Consider the following 23,230-nt stretch of genomic DNA (forward strand, 5'->3'; position numbering starts at 1 on the left):
TTTACTTATTTTCTTCAAATGTTTAAATAATCTCTAAACTTTTAACTATTTAGAGCCTCCAGAGGTCTTTAGTATCTACTCAAAACAGCATGCAAACTCTTCCAGAAAAATGGGTATTTCTCTTACCCGGAGGAACCTGCAAGGGGACTGCTCAAAATCCACCCAAAGCCCAAATCACTCCTGATCTTGTCACAAACAGACCTCGAGTAATAAAGATGACAAACAACAAAGACTCTTGCCTCTCAAAAAGTGGAAAGACCGAACCTGCCTTAATCTGAGTACATACAAGTCACAATGCAAATGTATCACGTCCTTTTGCCTTGAGGTTTATCAGAACCAGTGCCTGTGGCAACTCAAGGGTAAACTTCAATACGTAATAGGAATAGTTCTTCTCACCAAGGGTGGTCAGGCTGAGGAACACACTGAGGCAAATCAGAAACTTAAGCATCATAGGAAGGAGGCCAATAGCAATATTGGGGTTGTTGTTGTTCAGTCGCCCAGTTGTGTCTGACCCTTTGCGACCTCATGGACTGCAGCATGCCAGGCCTCCCTGTCCCCCACCTTCTCCCAGAGTTTGCCCAAGTTCATGTCCATTGTATCAGTGATGCCAACCAGCCATCTCATCCTCTGACACCTTTTTCTCCTGCCCTCAATCCTTTCCAGCATCAGAGATTGCTGCATGTGAAATGTGAGGCTCTTTTTTAATAGGTTGTGTCACTCAGAAATCGCTACATTGGAGTCCTAAACTTATTTGGAAATAAAGGCATTACAGATGCAATTCACATGAAGTCATACTAGAGTGGAGTGGACTCCTAATCTATTATGACTAGTGTTGTTATGAAAAGTGGGAATCTGGACACAGACACACACAAGAACACCCGATTGAGACAAAGGCAGAGATCGGGTGATACAGCAGAAGCCAAGAAAGCCCAGGGATTCCAGCAGAGCATCAGATCATGGAAATGAGGATAGAGCAGACTCCCTCTCAGCCCTCAGAAGGAATCAACCCTGCCCACATCATGATCTTGAATTTCTAGCCTCCAGAACTGTAAGAAAACAAATTCCTGTTTTTAAGCTACCAGGTTTGTGATACTTTGTTAAGACAGCCCCAGCAAGCAAATATAGTCACCTAACATCATACAACTTGCAGCCATGTCCGACTCTTTGTGATCCCATGGATTGTAGCCCGCCAGGCTCCTCTGTCCATGGAATTCTCCAGGCAAGAATACTGGAGGGGGCGGCCATAACCCTTCTCCAGGGAATCTTTCCAACATCAGAATTAAACCCGGTTCTTCCACACTGCAGGCAGATTCTTTACTGACTGAGCCACCAGGGAAGCCTGAACTGCAGAAAGGCATTCTTTTCTATGTTTAATAGTAAGTTATCAGTTTTGGAGTGGCGGTGGTATTCAGGCAATTTTGTTTTGCCTTTGCCAAAACGTCATGGGTCAGTGGCAGACAATGGCAAAAGTTTTGATCAGGTGGCCGACTCTCAGAGTACAGAACACATCCTCTGCAGAAGAGCGCAAAGGTTCAAGCCCTGGCTGCCTCTCACAGCCTTTCCATTCACCCCCGGGCAGGTGATCGAGGTCTATCCCACACAGACGGTAAGAGAGAGAACCATGCAGTACAGTGAGGGAGAGCTACCAGCCCCCATCTTTAGCAGCCAGGGAAAGGGGGCATGGCTTCTACCTTGGTGCTCCCGCCAGGCACAGTTGCCAAAAGTATGTCTTTTGGGCTAAATCCCCTTCTTCTGCTGCTATCTCCTCTAAGAAGTCTTCCAGGATTTTCCTCAGCCAGAACAGTGGCTCATCCTTGGGGTCTCAATGCACTCTATCAATGAGTTGTTCTCATGTCTGTATTTCCCAAAGTTTAGAACATCTGTGGGGGCTTCCCTGGTAGCTCAGCTGGTAAAGAATCCATCTGCTATGCAGGAGACCCCAGTTCAATTTCTGGGTAGGGAAGTTCCCCTGCTACCCACTCCAGTATTCTCAGGCTTCCCTGAGGAGGCTCAGATGGTAAAGAATCCACCTGCAATGCAGGAGACATGGGTTTAATCCTTGGGTTAGGAAGATCCCCTGAAGAGGGGAATGGCTACCCACTCCAGAATTCTTGCCTGGACAATCTCCATGGACAAAGGAGCCTGGCGGGTTACGGTCCACGGGATCACAAACAGTCAGACATGACTGAGCAACAAAACACAGCACAGCATAGAACATCTACGAGAGTAGGCTCCATGCTTTTATACTCACTTTGCACCAAGCAAAATTCTTCCAAAGGCCTAAAGCAAAATAGGTGCTATCTAATTAAATACTAGTTTTCCCTGAAAGCTGCTCGTATCAAGCTATTCCAAGACAGATAATTTAGAAATGCCCTTTAGGAATCCACATGACTATAACATTCTGAAATTTTCCATCAAAATATGAGGCAATTACATTATTTCGGCTTTGTGTCAGACCTTTAAATCATGTTTTTAAATGGCCTTTCTTCTGGATTTTTGGATGTTTGCTTTAATATTTTAAACATTTTATTTGTTATGATCTTTCATCTCATTTAAAATAAATATCTACTAGTAATAAAATAAAATACAAAGCACAAAACCTCAAGGCCAAACTGATCTCTCTGGAAGCGAGGTAATACTGTTCCTTGAGGAGTTCTAGTTGGCTGAAGTTGCATAATAGTCTGTCTTTTCCACAATCTCTAGACTGTCTTACAAAAACATGAAACAAACTGTAGACACACAGCGTACCTGGGTCAAACTGCACCAGCTTAGATGGAGTCATGGTGAAATCCTTTCCAACTGTGGCTGACACTTGGTTGACCTCAAGAGGGAAAAAAGAGAAGACATTCTTTTAACAAAAATATGCTGTGATAGAGAAATGCTGAGTCTAATCTCATACTAGACTAACTCATGTTCTTAAATCTGTTCCTAACATAAACTATCTTTTATTATAATACATCATTTTGGATCCATCTTCCTTAAAGTTACCTTTTTCCCTAGACTAATATCAATGGAAAGACACATAAAACTTTTTATTTTTTGGCTTCTCCTTTATAAATAATTCAGTTGTTGGAGAAAGTAATGTGAATTTTAAACAATATTTTTCTCTTTGCTACAGATACCATTTTATTCCATAGCCTTCCCTCTACCCCAACATGGTCCTAAAATCACGCCTTGGAGGAAAGGAAGGGGACAGAGGAGAGAAGAAAAAGTGGGCTCTCCTAACAAATAGAAGGCTGCTCTGTCAGTCACTTGGAGGGATCCCGCAAGCTCAGAGCGCAGCCTTCGGACCAAATGAATGAAAACAAGTCTGGTCCATTCTCCTGTCTGGAGGAAGCCATTCCCCTTCACAGACAGGAATGAGCGCTCTGTGGGGATGATGGACCTGGGGAACAGCCACACAGAGGCCACCAAACCCTGAACTCAGGGCTTTAGAAGTTCCTTCAAGTAAGTTGTTAAAAAAAAATTGCTCTAATCTAAAGAGACTACTGGCTGCTCCCCTGTTCCCCTTTCCTGGGGCTGAAGGACAGAGATGATTTAAGGACTCTGACATCGTGCCCTTAACTTCCCCCAAGGAGCCTAAATATATGTGAAGAACACATATTTAGTTTGAAACATGGTTGAAAAGAGTTCGAAAAAGAGGCTTCGGCTGGTTTGAAAAAGAGGTCATTGAATGAGATGTTTGGGAAAGTGGGTTACTCATTCCTTCACTTTCTTACAAGGGACGAAGGGCACAATTCAAAATGCACAAATTGCTATTTCTTGGGCCTCAGATGTGATCTCCATTTCTACCAAAGCCCCTAACATCTGCCAGTGGTCTGCAGTGGAAATGCTTTGCTCAAGAAGAGTACTGCCAGGTGAATAAAGATGCACATGTAGAGACCCAACATGTGGACACAGTGCGGGGAGGAGAGGGTGGGACGAACTGGGAGAGTAGCTTTGACATATATACACTACCAGTGTAAACCAGCTAGATATAGTGATACATGGAGATATATACACTAACGTGTGTAAAATAGATAGCTACCACGTGTGAAACAGACAGCTGCTATATAGCATACCATGCTCAACTTGCTGCTGCTATGACCTAGATGAGTGGGCTGCAGGTGGGAGGGAGGAAGGCTTAAGAGGGAGGGGATATATGTATACATAAAGTTTATTCACTTTGTTATACAGCAGAAACTAATGCAACATTGTAAAACAATTATACTCCAATAAAAAAAAAAAAAAAGAAGAGCACTGCCTCCTAAGCCCCTATTTGCCCTTTCTCTATGATGCCAAGGCTCCTCCCGAACAACCTTTCCCTGTGGAAAGGCAGCCCATTGTACACCTGTACCCACCATATGCTGGGAGTTACACTTCCCCGTGTGGTTCTTGCACGTGCAATTACCTAGTATTTACCACCACTGAGTTCACAGAATCCTACGTGGGAAAAGAAATGGGCTAAGGTGAAGTGGTTGCAGCAGCCAGTCAGGTGCAGGCTGGTGATTCAAACCAAGGCAACAACAGAGGGTAGAAGCACTTTCTTAAGCAGCCAATCAGCTCTGGTCTAAAGTGGCAGGCTGTGCTGTGGGCAGAGTGGTCCCTGAAAGACTCAGGTTAAGCAGCCAATCAGCTCTGGTCTAAAGTGGCAGGCTGTGCTGTGGGCAGAGTGGTCCCTGAAAGACTCAGGCTGTTTGAGAAAGGCCTGCAGACACAGCTGGCAGCTTTACTGTGCGTGCTCAGCTTCAGCAGACAAAAGATTCCCTGTCACACCAGGTCTTTTCTTCCTGCCTGGCAAGGTGAACAGTTCTGTAGCCCAAAACTCCAGCCTAGAGCATATGGTGCTTTCTCTGGAGGCCCAGATTATTAGGAAACCACCACGCAGTCTTTCTTTTTCCATAACCAATGTACTGGGAAGTTATAGGGGACATCAAGTTATCTGATCCTTTAACAATCATAAAGCACCCATAGGTCAGGAAAACAGAACCTATGCCCACTGGAAAGATAAATGCTGAGTCTGGTATATAGTATAATCTACGTGCACAAGGTTCTGAAGGTGATTTGAACTTATTGTAACTGAGACTTCACTGAGATGGCATTTCCCCCCAGAACCTAATATCACTGCTTTTTTTCCCCCTTTAGATTGAGGAGGAAGTCTTTACCAGCATTAGTATGTACAGGCTTTTCATGCTCTCATTCTCCCAATGTGCAGTTTTTCTAGAGACTTCTTAAAAACCTTTCCATTCTAGAAGCCATGGTTGTGCTCCATGTTCCATGTCAGTGGAAAGAAATAGCAGGTGACTAGTCCAAAATTAATTATTGAAAATTTCTTATATTTCAGGCTGCCTCTATTGCTACATAGCCTCTTAATTTTGCATGACTTGGGTGATGCTTAAGATAGGTGTAATCCCTGATTTTTCTCATCCACTGAGACCATAGGTGATCTTGGTGCATGCTAAGAGAAAGCCATACAGGGACTGAAGTTTGCAGACAACTTTCCTTTCCAAAGCAGAGTTTGGCCCAAGTTCACTAAGTTGGGTAGATCTTATGAAATCAAACTTCAAGAGTTAAAGACCAGATTTTAAAACTAAAGATGGGTTAGAAATAGCATATGTAGGAGCTAATGTATCTTGATAAATGATGGAGGGACAAAGAGGTTTTGTACTTAGACTTTCTGGAACAGAGCAACACTCCTGCAATTTGAAGTTTCCTTAGTTACTCTGAGTTTCTTTAAGGAAATAGTCAAAGGCACCAACCAGCAACCTAGGCTTTAGCTTGAAAGATGATAGTTTAGAGTTGTTACCTGTACAGTCACAAAGGCTGAATCCATGGAATATCCCCTTCTGGTAATCTCCAAGGGTAGCATGCCCATATTCTCACAGACCTCATATTCAGTCCGCGACCACTCAATATGAGACCAATTCAGTTCCAAACTAGGCATGTAAGAAAAGAAAAAAGAAAATCATGAGAAATGCAAAGTGGAAGCCTGTGGGGCTCCTCTGCTGGGTATAAAGCAACCACTGGTCCAAACTGGGAGAAAAAAGTGGTTCATCAACCTACACCAGTGCTGCAAACTCCTTGCATATGTTTGGTACCTTTTAGTTCACAAAGAACATCTACTAGCATTATCTCATTCGTTACTCTCAATGCTGCTGTGAGGTAGACAGAGCATGTATTAGAATTTTATTTTATGAATGTAGAAATAAGATTAAAAGTCTATCCAAGGTGTGCGGTTATCCATGATAAAGGAAGGGACTCAAATTTGAGAGTGTTTGGAAGGGAAAGGAGCAGGTGGTTAAGTTCAAGGAGACGTTCATTTTTGGAAAGGACATTGATATGAAACTTCTCTCCTATATTTTGGCCTCCTTCAATGGTACAACAAGATCATTTCCAGGCACAGATCTTCTCTAAACTCAGGTTCAGTTTAATAACAAGACGTCTTTGAGGAATGTTTAGGAATTAGAATGTGCATGTATTTTACAGGTTTACCCATCCCTCCTCTGTGTATGTGCAAGGACTATACTAACATATAGCTTGATTGCAGCGATACAACTGAATAAACCTGATGAAGACAGAATGGTCTTTTTTTCCACACTATGTCTAGTGAGTCCGAAATTTGATAGAAACTGACTTCTTTAATCCTCATAATACAAAGAGGTATTTTTTTGTCTTTTTCCTTCTCTTCAGAAAAGAACATTGAGCTTGCTGCTGCTGCTGCTGCTAAGTCGCTTCAGTCGTGTTCGACTCTGTGCGACCCCACAGATGGCAGGCCACTAGGCTCCTCCGTCCCTGGGATTCTCCAGGCAAGAATACTGGAGTGGGTTGCCATTTCCTTCTCCAATGCATGAAAGTGAAAAGTGAAAGTGAAGTCGCTTAGTCGTGCCTGACTCTTAGCGACCCCATGGACTGCAGCCTACCAGGCTCCTCCGTCCATGGGATTTTCCAGGTAAGAGTACTGGAGTGGGTTGCCATTGCCTTCTCCAACACTGAGCTTAGAGAGGTTAAATAACTAGCTTGAAGGCAAAATGCTATGACAAAGCTAACAGACAGCAGAGATAGAGTCCTTAGCATAAATCTGAAACCAAATGTTTTGTTCCTTCTCTACCATTCTTCTTCCCAACTAAAGTTCTCCATGACTCTTGTGATCTGAGCTCAAGCAGTGGGCTACAATTTTATCTTTATCCTGAAATATTTCCCTTTTTGAGGTGAGAAAACTTGAAATGGTTCACCTGAACAGTTCTCTTCAAAGATTTTCTTACATATTTTTACGCGCTGTAACCGGCAGCAACATAAAAGACATGAACGGTCTTCACTATGATCATTTAAGTCACTTCCATTTTTTTTGGTTTTATTCATTTTCCTTTCACTCTCCATTCATAAAACCCTCAGAGTTTGCCTTACTGTATTCCCAAACTTCCACTTAGATTCAGGTCTTTCCTCTAGACTTTTAAATTTACTTCTTACAGTGTTTTTCTTTGCAGAGCTAGAAATTCTGGGTGCTACCGAGTAGACCGTGGAGTTCACAAATTTCAAAGAACACGCCACACATTCCTGGAGATTATTCCTAACAGAGAGTAATAAGTTTGTCCTCTAATCAACCCTTTATGTCCTTGCACCAATCATGTGTCACAGCCACATCCTATATATTAAGTTCACTAGCAAAACAAACTCAACAGCACTGTGTTCTACTCTACCGACCAGCAGCCAGTGAGACAATGGTAGTGTGGAAGCATGGACTTATTCTAGAGCTTCAAGAATTTGTATTCATATATGTTTATTCAATCAATAGACGTGACATTTATTGTTATTGGCATGCTGGGCTTCACAAAATTTTGACATGAAAATAGGATACTTATATGAAATAATATTGGGAACCTCATGGGCCTTGATGAAATCGATTTCAAATCTGACAGGAGACAGATCAAGAAAGAAAGAAATGGCAATGCTTAAAGAATCACAAGATAACAAGCAACATGGATGTTATAAATGCCAATAGAAATAACATGTTGCAAAGAATTCCTCAAGGATCCAGCCAGATAAGAAAGGGGAACAAAATCAACAAGAATGATTGGAAGAGAAAACAGAAAGATAAAACAGGAAGGAAAAGGGAGCAGTGGGAACCAGTGAAATAAATACACAGAGATGGATTTCAACTAAGTCTGTGTAAGGTTCAAATGAGTTTCAAGTTTCAATCTTCTAAGAATCTATGTATTGCTAATGCTAACCACGACCAGCAAAAATTCATCAGTGTCACTCTGCAGGTCCAGATGACCTTGAGGCCTAAAATGAAGTGTGATTTGATTGCTGATCTAGATCCATAAGGGGATCATGCAGAGTGACATTCAGTTTCAAAGCATTAAGGGTTTTGGTGTTTGGGAACCTGCACACATCACCCTGATACATCATTGGAATGCTGCATGATGCTTAGAGGTTAAGGTTATAATTACACAATGTTCTATTTTACTTTCTTATAACTATTCCCTACAAATAATAAATGCCTATTTGAAAGCTATGAAATTTAAGCCAGGCTATATATTTTTCAGAAAAATATTTAAATCATGAGGCACTTGCATACCCAGAGGATATGTGTGACACATGCTTTGAAAGTGTTTTTTTGTTTTCTGCAGTATTGTATTTAAGAAGGCCTTTCTACACTGAGCCTACAGTTGCTTAAAGTCAACACAAACACTTGAAAGAAAAGTTAGAGATGTAGTCAGTCACCTGGGAATTCTCCCTACAAGAAGCCATACAGATAGATGTTTGCTATCATGCAGATAACCAGATGCAGAAGCCCATTAGAGAACTGTGGAAAGCTCTGGATTGGGAGGTGTCAAGCAGATGGGGGTCGGTTCACATCTTCACATTTTAATGACCCCCTCTTCTCGTTCTGAAGTTTACAGACACACTTTCTGTGAAACCCACATGGCAATCATTGTGAGTCAGCAGGATGCAAAAACTCCTCAAGCCCTGAGGTCAGGATTTCTTGGCCTGGGAACTACTGACATTTCGGACCAGGTTTCTTTGTGGTGGGAGGCTGTCCTGTGCACCGTAGGATGTCTCCCAGTGGGGACTTCCTCACTGATCTAGTGGTCAAGATTCTGCCTTCTGATGCAGGGGGCACAGGTTCTATCTCTGGTCAGGGAATTAAGATTCCACATGCTATGGGGTGCAGGCAAAAAAAAAAAAAAAAGTTTAGTAACATCCCTGGCTTCTACTCACTAGATCCATTAGAGGCAGTCATGCCATTCCATTCCAGTTACAACAATCAAACTGTTTCCAGACATTTCCAAATGTCCGGCACGGGGAAAGTCATCCCCAGGCGGGAAACCTTCCTGAAGTGATTTCACAGACTCATCACAATGGAAAAGTCTATTTAATCTATAAGCCAAGTTTTGGTTCTCAACAACTGTCATGAATGAAAGACATAGTCTGCGGGGTATGCCCAGACTATTTAATTTCTATTCCTCCATCCTATGTCTTTCATGATGTAGGGCTGAAACCATCACAATACTGTAATTATCCTCTAATTAAAATAAAAATTAAAAAATAAAGGCAACAGTACCCAGCATATGTAATAAAAAGATATAACATCTCACATGAAAAAGAAATTAAATGGGATGAGACTTCCAGTTCTTCTTTCAGTCAAAGACAAGACAAACTGTTTAATTACCCAATTTAGCGATCCACCTCCAAAGTCCAGCATGTGTGATCCACTTTAATCTGATTAACTCTCATTTCCAAAGTACATATAACATACTATTTAATTCACTTAGGTACTAAAGGTCTGCAGTTCATTGAGGTATCACCAAGTGCCTTGTAGGGTGACTGGGACATAGTAAGTGCTCAATAAATATTTGCTCAAGGAAATAATGAACTTCGTTTAACCTACTATTTGAAAAGCTAAATTGACCACTGAAACGTTTTTCCTTCCCAGCCTATTCACATATTTCACACAATTTGAAAAGAAAATCTCTAGGCCAGATGTTTTCACATGTTTTTTTCTAGCCCTGACTTATTCTGGATTCTTTAGGTCATATTGGATTGTATTAGCTTGAGAGAAAGAAGGCATTGGTAAACGACCATTCTATCATAAAGCATGATGTCTTATTTTCTAAGGCACATTCATGCTTCTCAACATTTGACAGTATCTAGAAATAGCTTTATTTTTCACAATGGGAGGAAGGGGATACTGGTGTTTAGTAGGTGTCGTCCAGGGGTGTTGCTAAATACCCTTCAATGTACAGGACGCCCAACTCACCCTCCACCCAAGCCCCACGACAAAGAATTGTCTGGACCAAATAGTCAAGAGTGTTGAAGCAGAGTCAAAAATATACACTTTCTGATATTCTATTTTGTGGCTGTTGTTGCTCAGTCACTAAGTCGTGTCTGACTCTTTGCAACCCCAATGACTGCAGCACGCCAGGCTCTCCTGTCCTTCACCGTCTTCCAGAGTTTGCTCAGATTCATGTCTATTGAGTCGGTGATGCTATCTAACAATTTTGTGTCTACTTGGTTCATTTATATGAAGGAACAATGAACCAAAAGAATCATTTGGAATCAAACTTTATTTTGGGATTTGGGACATTAATCCAGGTTAACAAGCAAATGTAAAAAAGGTACTTGGCTGCTCTCTGCCTCAGTTTCCTCACTTCCCCAAGTACAATAATAATGAGTCTGTACTTCAAAGAGGTTGAATGAACCTTAATGAACACTCATTAAGTACTCTGAGCTTCTCAGTGAAAGATTTTATAGTAGCTAAAATGGTGATTAAATTATTCTTATAACTAGATCTTCACTTATAATCAAGTAGCATATGACTTAAGAAAATCAAAATGTTAAAAAATATTTTCTAAGTATTCAATCCAAGACTTATCAGTTCAAAGAGGATGCTATTAAGCTCCATAAAAATGCTATGAACACCTGTGTTTGCCTTTCTGTCTTTCTCTCATGATAATGGGGAAACGGTGCTTAGTCAGGAAGCAGCATAGTGAGTACCCCAAACAAGTGCTTTGGAGTCAGACACATCTCATAACCACTTATTAGTGTGTGATTATGGTCAGTTACTCAGTCTCTCTGGACCACAATTTTCATCATCTGTAAAATGAGGGAAATTACATTCATGTCAAATTAAAATTTGTTAATACGTATAAAGCACCTGTACACAGTGGGTACTTAATAAGGCCTATTTCCCTTTCCTTCCTCTGTGGTTTCTTAGATCTAATCTAGAGACAAATACTTTAACTTCTGGCTTGCAAGTAACGTGAAAGCTTTACCTAACCAAGAGTTTCAACCTCTTTCCCTATAACGTGTTTCATAAAAGTTGTTAAAGCATTTCTAAGTTCGCCTGCTAGGGAGGAGAAGGGTCAAGGTGCTTGGAATCATGGAGCAGCTGGGGAAGCAGCCACTGAATTATGAAGAACTTCAGCAGGGGTCAGCTTTCGTTTTGAAGCTCACCTTTTCTGCAGTGGGTGCAAGAAAGAGGTCAACACTGAATGCATGTTAAGAGACTGCCTTGGTCAGACGTCAGCTACATTCTGTGGTCTACAAAGGTGTTTTTGATGAATGATGTGGTCCTATGTGACAGAGTTTGGGTGGGAGGCAGACCGTCTTGAGATTCACACTGGACATGAGAACGGCATGCTAAGGCATGGGCCGAGAAGATGAGCACTCACACTGAGGTCAGGAGGTCATGGTGCACTGTGGGCTCTGCCATTTATTCACTTAGTGGCTGCTGGCCAATTACTTAAATGCTTTGAGCCTGATTTCCTTATCACCCTCAGAGAACTGCTTTGCAGATTAAAACGGAAAACATATGTGAAAGCACCTAGCACAGTGCCTGAAATTTAGGCACTTAACCAAATCTAAATTTTGATGCAAATTCCCATGGATTTCAACATTCTATAGTAACTTCTATTTACAAATGTCTCCTAAACGTATTGCATGAAAAGCTTGTGCCATGAGCTATTCTGGGGCAGGGTGGTCTTGGTTTTATAATCAAATCATATTGCGATATGTTGCATATTATATCCCTCTCTTGAAGATTCCCAATGCACACACGCATCTTTGTGACTTTGGCAATGTGATGCATTAGTGAGTCATAATAACTTGATCACATCAAGATTTCCCAACACCATTTCTAATGGAAAGTCTATTGACCCTTTAGGACTGATGCACTACAGAAATGCTGCCATAAGCAAAAACGTATGAGCAATCAAGACTCCGGGACAATTCTCACTGAACATGAGTCCTCCTTATTCTATAAAGAGCCTCCTTTCTGCTCCTGATTGCATCCACCAGTCCCTTTAGCTTCATTGCAGAATGTTTTCACCCCTTGAAATATACAGACTATTAACCTATTAATCCTAAACCAAACCAGAACACAAAGTTCACTGCATTCAGATTATTAACAAGAATATGGATTGTTCACTTTGTGAACATCTCAGAGTCCATTTCTAACTTATGGGCTTTAGCTGGCTACCAAAGGCCTCTGGAATACTATTCAGTCAATCATTGTCCCCCACATGAATGCACAACAGTAGTAATCACCACCGCAGGTCATGTTTGTCAAGGACTTCAAATAGATGCTCCCACGTGTTTTACCTCATTTGTTCCTCTAAATAAATTGTAATACTGCCCCTAATTTACAGATGAGATAACTAAGATAACTAAACACTTGACCTAGGTCAGTGGCAAAGTCAAAGCCCAAACCTGTTCTTTGGCTCTGAGTCCAGTGGTTTACCGTACATTATCTATCCCATTATCCCCAGTTCATTAGCCATGGAGTACACACTCATATTGAGACCTGTAATTTACATTTAAGCTCCTTGAGGAGTAAGTATTCTTCCTTTCTTGTTGCTTTGATGGCCAAAGATTGGAGAAAAATATGGAGCTGAGTCTGTTGCTTCTTTCCCCTTAGGCCAGTTGAGCACACTCATTAAGAGTGGGCAAGAACTCCTTTAATGCAGTGAGGAAAACCACGGATTTGAGAGTCATAACTTCTGTACCAAAATCTTAGCTCCTTCTCTGATGAGCTATATGAGCTTGGAAAAGTCACTTCCTATCTCCTTGCCTCAGTCTCCTTACCTGTAAATTCTGGATTATGATGGTACCTAACTTAAAGGTTGTTGTGATGATTAAATGAAGAGCAATGAAGTAGAGCAGAAAGCTATAGTGTAAATGCCTGTGATTTATTCTATACAGGCAGCTAGGTTCCTGCTAGCCCTGGGAAGACAGATCATTATTCATAACATTGTTTCCTACTGGAAAAAAAAAGTTCTTCTTGTTCCACAAAGTAACTACTTACAAATGAGGTTAGAGACAACTATATCCTTCAAAACCTATAAAGATAAGTGCTTAGTAACTTCTACCTGCTTTTCCCTCTACCCACTCTAGAGAAAACAACTTAACATATGTTGGATCAAATCAAAGTTATTTGGGAATTAACTCTCAGTGGACATATTTTGCATTATATTCCACTGACTCCAATCATTACAAGCTGAATTAGAAACATCTTCAGCATAGGTACCTGAAAATAGGTATCTAGTAGAAGTAGGAGTCTATTTTAAAAGTCTCAAGTAAAGTTATAAATTCTGAGGTTCTGAAATAAACTTGAAAATTATTCAAAATCATAAATTATCTTCAAAAGCAGTGTCCTTGGTTACAATGAGGAACTGGTGGCGGGAGGGGGAGGTGGGGTATATGTAGAAACTTCCCTGGTGATACGGTGGTTAAATGCTGTGCTCCCAAAGCAGGGGGCATAGGTTTGACCCCTGGTTGGGGAACTAAGATTCTACATACTGCAAGATGTGGCCAATGAAAAAAGGAAATTTGTGGGTGAAGCAATATCTATCTAGTTCTATTTCTGTGTTCCCATGTGGTCAGCATTAGTTCAGTAGCAAGTCTGATCAATATTTTTATGTTTATACGTTGAACTATTAAAAAGCAGTGAAATCAAGTTATTAATATTTTTGAGTAGGATTTTTTTAAAAAATTCTTGAGAATTGAATACATTTGTCTGAAATTGCAAGTAGGTAACTTATTTTCCATAAAGATTATAATCCCAAGAGCCATTTTTCTGAGGCAAGAGCATTTTAATGGCAAGTGGGCATCTGTTTTAATTTTAAAGTGTCATGATTGAATTTTCATGTCAGGGTCCAGTTCTTCCTTGCTCACACCTATTTCCCAGATGCTTATACTGTGCACCTGGCCTATAGTAGCCACTCAATAAAAATCTGGACCAGATTTTTTTTTAATATTACAGGCAATAGAGGTGCAATTCTGAGAACAGGTTTTGGTAAAGATGCATTTTTCTAGCAATGACCACAGAGACCTCTGCTGGCAGATACTGGGACTACAATCCAGGATCAGAAAGAAAAAGCAAAAATGAAGAGATCAGAGGTGAATTTCTCAATTTTCTTGTCTTTCTTTGTCCATACTCTGTCACAAAAGCCCCATAAGAAGCTGTGCTCATTATGGTGTGTGGTTTGATAGAGTCAATACTAAAACTAGAATAAATGAACAACTTTTCTCTGAGGTGAGTGGGAAGGGCATCAAACTTGAAAAAAAAAAAAAAAAACATGGAGAACTGGATTGTGATTTCTGCAATCATTTAATAGCTGTTATTCAAGGTGTACCTTAAAAAAATCTAGAATAGTGACCTGGTAAGTGAAATTATGGTCTGTTAATATGGTTAATTTTGAGGATTTGATACTCTGGTTTTTCTGAGGGTCCTATATTTGACACAAGTTCAAAGTATTACTTAATACCTCCCCCAAGTCTTTTTTCCTCTTTTACACTACACTGTCTTCACCTTACCCATGTTAGGTTTATAACTTACAAAAGGAGTCGCTAGTAATTGCTTGGGTTTGGGGGGAAGAGAAGATATTTTGCTAAACTTTCCTGACTCCCTCATTCTCTAGATATTTTAGAAATGTAGATTTAGGAAATGGTGGGTCATAACACAGTCCTAGAGTGACCTCTTGCTGCATAATTTGTACATGAGCCTACAAGCCCAGTCCTGGATACCAGTGAATTGTCAAGACAGAAACCTCTGTGGGTGTGAAAGGATGTGCATTTGTAAACGCATGCATAAAATGAATGACCCAGCCCCAAAGAACTAAACTTTTTAACACTCCCATATTCTGTGATTATCAGCAACAGAAGTTTAAACTTCCCCAGTGGCTCAGTGGTAGTGAATCTGCCTGCCAATGCAGGAGACACAGGTTTGATCCCTGATCCAGGAAGATCCCCTGGAGAAGAAAATGGAAATCCACTCCAGTATGCTAGCCTGGAAATTCCACAGACAAAGGAGCCTGGAGGGCTACAGTCCATGGGGAAGCAGGAGTTGGACACGACTTAGTGACTAAACAGCGACAATAGAAGTTTCTCTTTCCAAAATAAATTCTATGAGCGTGGGAAATCATCTATCAATTTGTCCTCTTAGATTCTGTTTAAAAAAGAACATTTTACTTTCCTCATCAGATACATTCTGGACATTATATGCAGGAGTATTAAATAAGCAAAAGAATTTACCTTTGAGGAGTGGCAGAGTTCCCTGTGGGATCCATGACTTGAAATTCCATGGTATCTGAATTTACTTCCAAAGATGGGTTTATGATGTAAAGAATGGTCTTACTGTTTAAATCCTTCTGGCTAAATTTCTCATGGATAAATTCACCTACAAAAAAGAAGTAAATGATTTTCATCAGTAATCAAATAAAATATTAGATAAGAGCTGATACAATATTTATGGCTGTTTTATTTTTAAACTCTTCTTTTAAAATATTTAAAGTAAATCTTTTAAAGAAATTAATAAAATGTAACCATCTTAAAACTCAAAGTCAATTAACTTAAATTACTTTGTTTCAAACATTGTACCTTAAATATGAAAACAGAGAGTGAATAGGAAAATCTAGCAATAAAATCTAAAATTCTGTGCCATCCTGTGATCATTATCTTCATAAAGTAGAAATAACATACAATTCAGAGAAAACTTACATCAAAAAATTGTTTTTAATGAACTTACATAGCTCAGAAATTCATGATATAAGAAAATGGGTCACAAATTCGGATTTGGTCCTGACAATGTATTCCTGTGAATACTTTACAATCTAGCTATTGAAAAAAAGTTATACATAATAAACAGTTGTGTATCAGTATCCAGTTCTCCCACTCAAGATGAATTTAGGAAAATTCAGCTTTAAATCCTCTTTAGCATGGATACTGATTTATAAACTGCATCTGTCAGTAAGCCTTGGGGAGTATTTACCAAATGGGCCTGAACTTAATTACAAATTACCTTCTAGATTGCCAACCACTGAGTATTTTAAAATGAGCAAGGATTAAGGAAGGCAGTACCTGTCGTTGAGTTCTCCAGATGCCCATGTTGGGGGCCTCGTAAAATCTTAAAGATGATCTGATTATCATCAGTGTCAGGGTCTGATGCCTTCAACACGCGGGAGGTGATGTAAATCCCGTAACAACCATTTTTCAAGAGCCCTACTTGAGAAGGGGAATGCAAGTGTGTGACGCGGGGGGCCGCTTTGTCCAACTGGTCCACCTGAATGATCAATAATCACACACAATGTTAAATTAAGCAAAGCCTTCTCATTCCCAAGCAACACCGGGGTTTAAATAGTTCAACAATGACAAACTCTCCTGAATTTCAGATTCCTTATCCTCCTCACTGGTTAACTTCTGTTAAAAGCTACCTCGTTCACAATATCTTCAGCAAATACCATAGAGCCCAGAAGAGAGGTTAACTTTCTGTTGGAAGCTTTGACTCAGCTTTATTTATTTGCCCACTGCCTGGCTCCCCCATTAGACCTAAGCTTCCTGAGGGCAGACACCGTGTCTTTTTTTCCCCTCAACTAGTCCCCGCACCTGGCAAAATGCCCAACCATTACAGGAGCTCAAGAAATACTTGTTGGATGAATACATTAAAACTGAACTGTATTGCAAACTTAATATTAGTTCTACAAAAGCATTTCCCCCTTCTCCCAGTGTTTGATAATTTACAGAAACAATGCTATAAAGGTCTACAAATACACTGAAACTTTCTTTGTCATGTCTTGGTTTAAATAGCAAAAATATTGAATAGCAATACAAATACTTCAGTAAAAAAAAGTGGAAGGTGCTTAGCTATAGGTATTGAGTATTTGTTTTATTGATAGACAGAACCAGGTAACCAAACAGGTAGACTCAATTTGTAAAGGCTGTGATGGGCAATTACTCATGCGTGAAAGAGGGACAGAAGTTCAGACACTACAAAGGACCTCGTTCGCATATGGTATGGCGTCATTAGAAATGACTCATCGGTTACGGAGGGAACATTTTTGGCAGAATTAGCATAATTCATCACTGGTACCACAAAACAGGTACAAGAACACAGTCTTTGTTCCCTTCATTTCTAATCACACAAATCTTAACTTTATCCCCAAATGAAACTATTGTAATTCTAGCAAAGTAAAAAATGAGTGTTCACAATAAGACCATATATTTTGTGTGTGTTTATATAATAAACTACCAGTCATCTGTTGATAAGAAAAAGGATAAACTAGTAACAAAATAAAGTCCCACAATTCAGTGTTAACCAATAAAAAATAAACATCAGAAAGTTTCAGAATAGGAGACAACTACCATTTTTGTTCAAAACAAATACATATATATGTTCACACAGACACAGACAAAATTTTGGGAGCATGTGTACAAACATGTTCATTTATCTTCAGATGGGGAAAAATAACTTTGAGTATTTCTATATATGGACTTTTTTAACAATGAAATACTTTTCTGTTAAGTTGGCAATCTGCTTTTTTAAATAAAAAAGCAATCACACCTCACATTGGTAAATGTTTGAAGAAATAGACATTTTTATATTTTGTTGGAAGGAATGCCAATTAGTGAAAATCTTTTGAGATAAACTTGATATATATATATATATATTAATAATGTGCATATACTGTGATTCAAAATTTCTACTTTTTAGTATACCCTACAGAAATAGATGTATAGACAAAGAATATATATATGACTATTAATTAAAATATAATTTGTAATAGCAAATAATAAAAAATTCCATAAAACTTGGAAGTCCTACAGGGGAATTATAAATTATCTCTGCCTGAGATTGAGTGCCATGCAGCCTTTATCAATTATGTTATCAAGGAAGATTTAATGACGTGGAAATTTTTATGATTGGAAACAGGTAATATGCTTAATAGTACATATAATATTATCTCTTTTTTATTTCAATAAAAGACTGCAAGCAAGCCACTGATCACAGTGGGATAATGAATTATTGTCTAGACCTTTTCTGTAGTTTATGAAGTTTTTAACAACAATTATTTTGTAAGCTGAAGTAGCAACACAGTTTCAAAGGTTATAGTCATTCTCCTTTCCTAAAAAAGTGAGGATGGTGCCCTCAGAGCTGTGAGATGGGGAGGCAGTTATCATGGCCTTTTGGGGAAGAAGCTCCAGGGTGACTAGTAGGAAGTACAGTCAGTGGCAAGAGAAGAAAAATAAAGATATTTTAAGACATGTGAGTAATCCTCAAAGTTGGTAAATACACTGAGTGTACGGGGTTTTTAAGTTATATTTTCCTTAAATATAGAAGTATTATAAAAGGAATAAATGCCTGCCGTAATCATTTGCTTTTAAAAATGTTAATATCTACACTTTGGTCTTTGGGGCCCCTGCTGGGTCTTTGGTCCTACTCTGTTAAAATCCATCCTAAATTTCTAGTTTCTTCTTCAAAAGCAGGTCTTTTGGCTCAGGATACCAGAAGCATTTTAAAATATTAGAGTACAGACTTTTTTTTAAAAAAAGGCTATATCCTTATAACCATTTGTGTTGGATTTACTAAAACTTATGTCACACTTGCCTAAACCATAGGAAGCAGTGACACTGGTCCTCTGTCCCTCACCCCCACCCCCATCTTCTTCTAAGAAAGACTTCAGAAACCATCGCACCGAGATTGCAGAATTTTGGTCAGCAACACACAAAAAACCATAACTCAAAAAGATACACGTGCCCCATGTTCATAGCAGCATTGTTCACAATAGCCAAGACCTAAACGTCCATCAATAGATGAATGGATAAAGAAGATGTGGCACACAATGGAACACTACTCAGTCATAAAAATTAATGAAATAATGCCATTTGCAGCAACACGGACGGACCTGGAAATCATACTGAGTGAAGTAAGTCAGAATGAGAAAGACAAATATCATGTAGTATCACTTATATGTGGTATCTAAAGATCACACAAATGAACCTATCTATGGAACAGAATCACAGACATAGAGAACAGACTGGTGGAAGGGGTTGGGGGAGGGATGGAGTGGGAGGTTGGGGTTAGCAGATGTAAGCTTTAATATATATTAATAGAAAGGATAAACAACAAAGACCTACTATATAGTATAAAGAACTATATTCAATATCCTACAATAAATCGTAATGGAAAACAATACCTTAAGAAAGAAGGAATGTAAATATATGTATAGCTGAATCATTTTGCTGTACAACAGTGACTAACACATTGTAAATCTTCAATTAAAAAAAGATGCAGAGTCTTAGACAGACAGACATGATTTCCCACAAAATAAATGTCAGATCAGTGCCTGTTGGTGTCAATAAAATACAACTGTGTTTTGTGTTCAGGTCTTGTAGCTTTGCCCTCAGTTACTCAGTTTGGGAACATAAGTGGTACACCTACGTTTAGGAGATTCAGTTCACTTCAGTTCAGTTCAGTTGCTCAGTCGTGTCTGACTCTTTGCGACCCCATGGAATGCAGCATGCGAGGCCTCCCTGCCCATCACCAACTCCCGGAGTTCACTCAAACTCATGTCCATTGAGTCAGTGATGCCATCCAACCATCTCATCCTCTGTTGTCCCCTTCTCTTCCCACCTTCAATCTTTCCCAGAATCAGGGTCTTTTTCAATGGGTCAGTTTTTTCCCATCAGGTGGCCAAAATATCAGAGTTTCAGCTTCAGTATCAGTCCTTCCCATGAATATTCAGGACTAATTTCCTTTAGGATGGACTGGCTGGATCTCCTTACAATCCAAGGGAATCTCAAGAGTATTCTCCAACACAACAGTTCAAAAGCATCAATTCTTCGGCACTCAGCTTTCTTTATAGTCCAACTCTCACATACATACATGACTACGGAAAAACCACAGTTTTAATTAGACAGACATTTGTTGGCAAAGTAATGTCTCTCCTTTTTAATATGCTGTCTAGGTTAGTAGATCTTCTTCCAAGGAGCAAGCGTCTTCTAATTTCATGGCTACAGTCACCATCTGCAGTGATTTTGGAGCCTCCCCAACCCAAGAAAGTCTCTCACTGCTTCCGTTGTTTCCCCATCTATTTGCCATGAAGCAATGGGACCAGATGCCATGATCTTAGTTTTCTAAATGTTGAGCTTTAAGCCAACTTTTTCACTCTCCTCTTTCACTTTCATCATCTTCTTCACTTTTTGCCATAAGGGTGGTGTCATCTGCATCTCTGAGGTTATTGATTGATATTTCTCCCCACAATCTCGATTCCAGCTTGTGCTTCATCCAGCCCAGCGTTTCTCATGATGTACTCTGCGTATAAGTTAAATAAGCAGGGTGACAATATACAGCCTTGATGTACTCCTTTCTCAATTTGGAACCAGTTTGTTTTTCCATGTCCAGCTATAACTGTTGCTTCCTGACCTACATAAAGGAGGCAGGATTTCTCAGGAGGCAGGTAATGTGGTCTGGTATTCCCATCTCTTTCAGAAGTTTCCACAGTTTATTGTGATCCACACAGTCAAAGGCTTTGGTGTAGTCAATAAAGCAGAAGTAGATGTTTTTCTGGAACTCTCTTGCTTTTTTGATGATCCAGAGGATGTTGGCAATTTGATCTCCAGTTCCTCTGCCTTTTCTAAATCCAGCTTGAACATCTGGAAGTTCATAGTTCATGTACTGTTGAAACCTGGCTTGGAGAATTTTGAGCATTACTTTGCTAGTGTGTGAGATGAGTGCAATTGTGCAGTTGTTTGAGCATTCTTTGGCATTGCCTTTCTTTGGGATTGGAATGAAATCTGACCTTTTCCAGTCTTGTGGCCACTGCTGAGTTTTCCAAATTTGCTGGCATATTGAGTGCAGCACTTTTGCAGCATCAGCTTTTAGGATTTGAAATAGCTCAACTGGAATTCCATCACCTCCACTAGCTTTGTTTGTAGTGATGCCCACTAAGGCCCACTTGACTTCACATTCCAGGATGTCTGGCTCCAGGTGAGTGATCACACCACCCTGATTATCTGGGTCATGAAGATATTTTTGTATAGCTCTTCTGTGTATTCTTGCCACCTCTTCTTAACATCTTTTGCTTCTGTTAGGTCCATACCATTTCTGTCCTTTATTGCACCCATCTTTGCATGAAATGTTCCCTTGGTACCTCTAATTTTCTTGAATAGATCTCTAGTCTTTCCCATTCTATTGTTTTCCTTTATTTCTTTGCATTGATCACTGAGGAAGGCTTTCTTATCTCTCCTTGCTATTCTTTGAAACTCTGCATTCAAATAGGTATATCTTTCCTTTTCTACTTTGCCTTTTGTGTCTTTTCTTTTCTCAGCTATTTACAAGGCCTCCTCAGAGAGCAATTTTGCCTTTTTGTATTTGTTTTTGTTGGGGATAGTCTTGATCACTGCCTCATATACAATGTCACAAACCTCTGTCCATAGTTCTTCAGGCACTCTGTCTATCAGATCTAGTCTTTTGAATCTATTTGTCACTTCTACTGTATAATCATAAGGGATTTGATTTAAGTCATACCTAAATCAAACGATCTAGTGGTTTTCCCTGCTGCTGCTACTGCTGCTAAGTTGCTTCAGTCGTGTCCGACTCTGTGCGACCCTATAGACGGCAGCCCACCAGGCTCTCCCGTCCCTGGGATTCTCCAGGCAAGAACACTGGAGTGGGTTGCCATTTCTTTCTCCAATGCATGAAAATGAAAAGTGAAAATGAAGTCGCTCAGTAGTGTCCAACTCCCAGCAACCCCATGGACTGTAGCCCACCAGACTCCTCCATCCATGGGATTTTCCAGGCAAGAGTACTGGAGTGAGGTGCCATTGCCTTCTCCAGTGGTTTTCCCTACTTTCTTCAATTTAAGTCTGAATTTGGCAATAAGGAGTTCATGATCTGAGCCACAGTCAGTTCCCAGTCTTGTTTTTACTGACACTATAGAGTTTCTCCATCTTTGGCTGCAAAGAATATAATCAATCTGATTTTGGTATTGACCATTTGGCCTAATTCATCACTCAGTGGTGGCCAATGTCATATTTTCTTGCCAGAAAGAGCTCTTAAAAGCAAGAGACTGAGGAGGTCACCTCTTCTGCATTACAGATGGTAATGACTACATTACAGTCAGTTCCTGAATTATTTTACTTCTCAGCTCAGAGACATCAGGAAGTTCAGGGAAATTATGGGAGAAAGTTTGAGGCCTTCCTTCTGAGGTTTTTTTATTTGTTTTGTTTACACAAAAGGCAAGAAAAACCTTGTACTTTGATGAAAAACTTTTGCAACATGTATTCAATAATTCCCTATCAGTTAAGTCTACAACTTCAAGAGATAAGGCTCTTGCAATAACCACACTCTATAAGATACTTTTGCTGTTGGGAGAAACTTGATTGAAGTTCTGGTACTCTCTTCAAACTCTAACCCCTTTTCCCTCCCTGTTCTGGAGTGTAGATGGGAACTCTTACACTGGCATTCAGAACTGACAATTCCTACATATTTGTAACCAAATAGAAGCGAAGTGAAGAGAAGTCGCTCAGCCGTGTCTGAATCTTTGCCACCCCATGGACTGTAGCCCACCAGGCTCCTCCATCCATGGGATTTTCCAGGCAAGAGTACTGGAGTGGGTTGCTATTTCCTTCTCCAGATAGACCAGAACATTATTCCAGGTTGGGTAGTACTATGACATTTCTCTACATAGCACGGGGTTGGGGGTAGTCAGGAGTCAAGAAAAATATGAACTGACTGAAAAGTGGGAGAGAACTAACAACAATTAAAACGTAATAAAAAAAGAAATTAACTTTACTACGCACAAGGTATTTCTTACATACTCTACCAATAATATCAACACCTTCTCTCTTCTCCCAGTGTATCATAATCTCATTCCACTTTCTAGACTTCCTTTTAGTCAAAGATTCATCTTGTATCCACTCCGTGTTATCATAACTCCCCACTTTCATCCTCAGATCTCACTTTACATAAAGA

The 23,230-nt window shown here is 39.8% G+C and overlaps 1 protein-coding gene across 4 annotated transcripts in view; it reads right to left on the bottom strand.

The window, feature by feature from the left end:
* Window positions 1-23,230, bottom strand: part of FREM1 (FRAS1 related extracellular matrix 1) — a 218,992-nt gene that overhangs the window by 18,508 nt on the left and 177,254 nt on the right. For all 4 annotated transcript variants that reach the window (XM_070375913.1, XM_070375912.1, XM_014476323.2 and 1 more), the window contains 4 exons: window positions 16,339-16,540; window positions 15,514-15,658; window positions 5,786-5,915; window positions 2,749-2,821 (listed from right to left, as the gene is read on the bottom strand). In XM_070375913.1, coding sequence (XP_070232014.1) covers window positions 2,749-2,821; window positions 5,786-5,915; window positions 15,514-15,658; window positions 16,339-16,540 — 550 coding nt within the window. The remainder of the gene's footprint in view (window positions 1-2,748; window positions 2,822-5,785; window positions 5,916-15,513; window positions 15,659-16,338; window positions 16,541-23,230) is intronic.

The sequence above is a fragment of the Bos mutus genome, chromosome 8 (assembly GCF_027580195.1).
Source record: "Bos mutus isolate GX-2022 chromosome 8, NWIPB_WYAK_1.1, whole genome shotgun sequence".
Lineage (NCBI taxonomy): Eukaryota > Metazoa > Chordata > Mammalia > Artiodactyla > Bovidae > Bos > Bos mutus.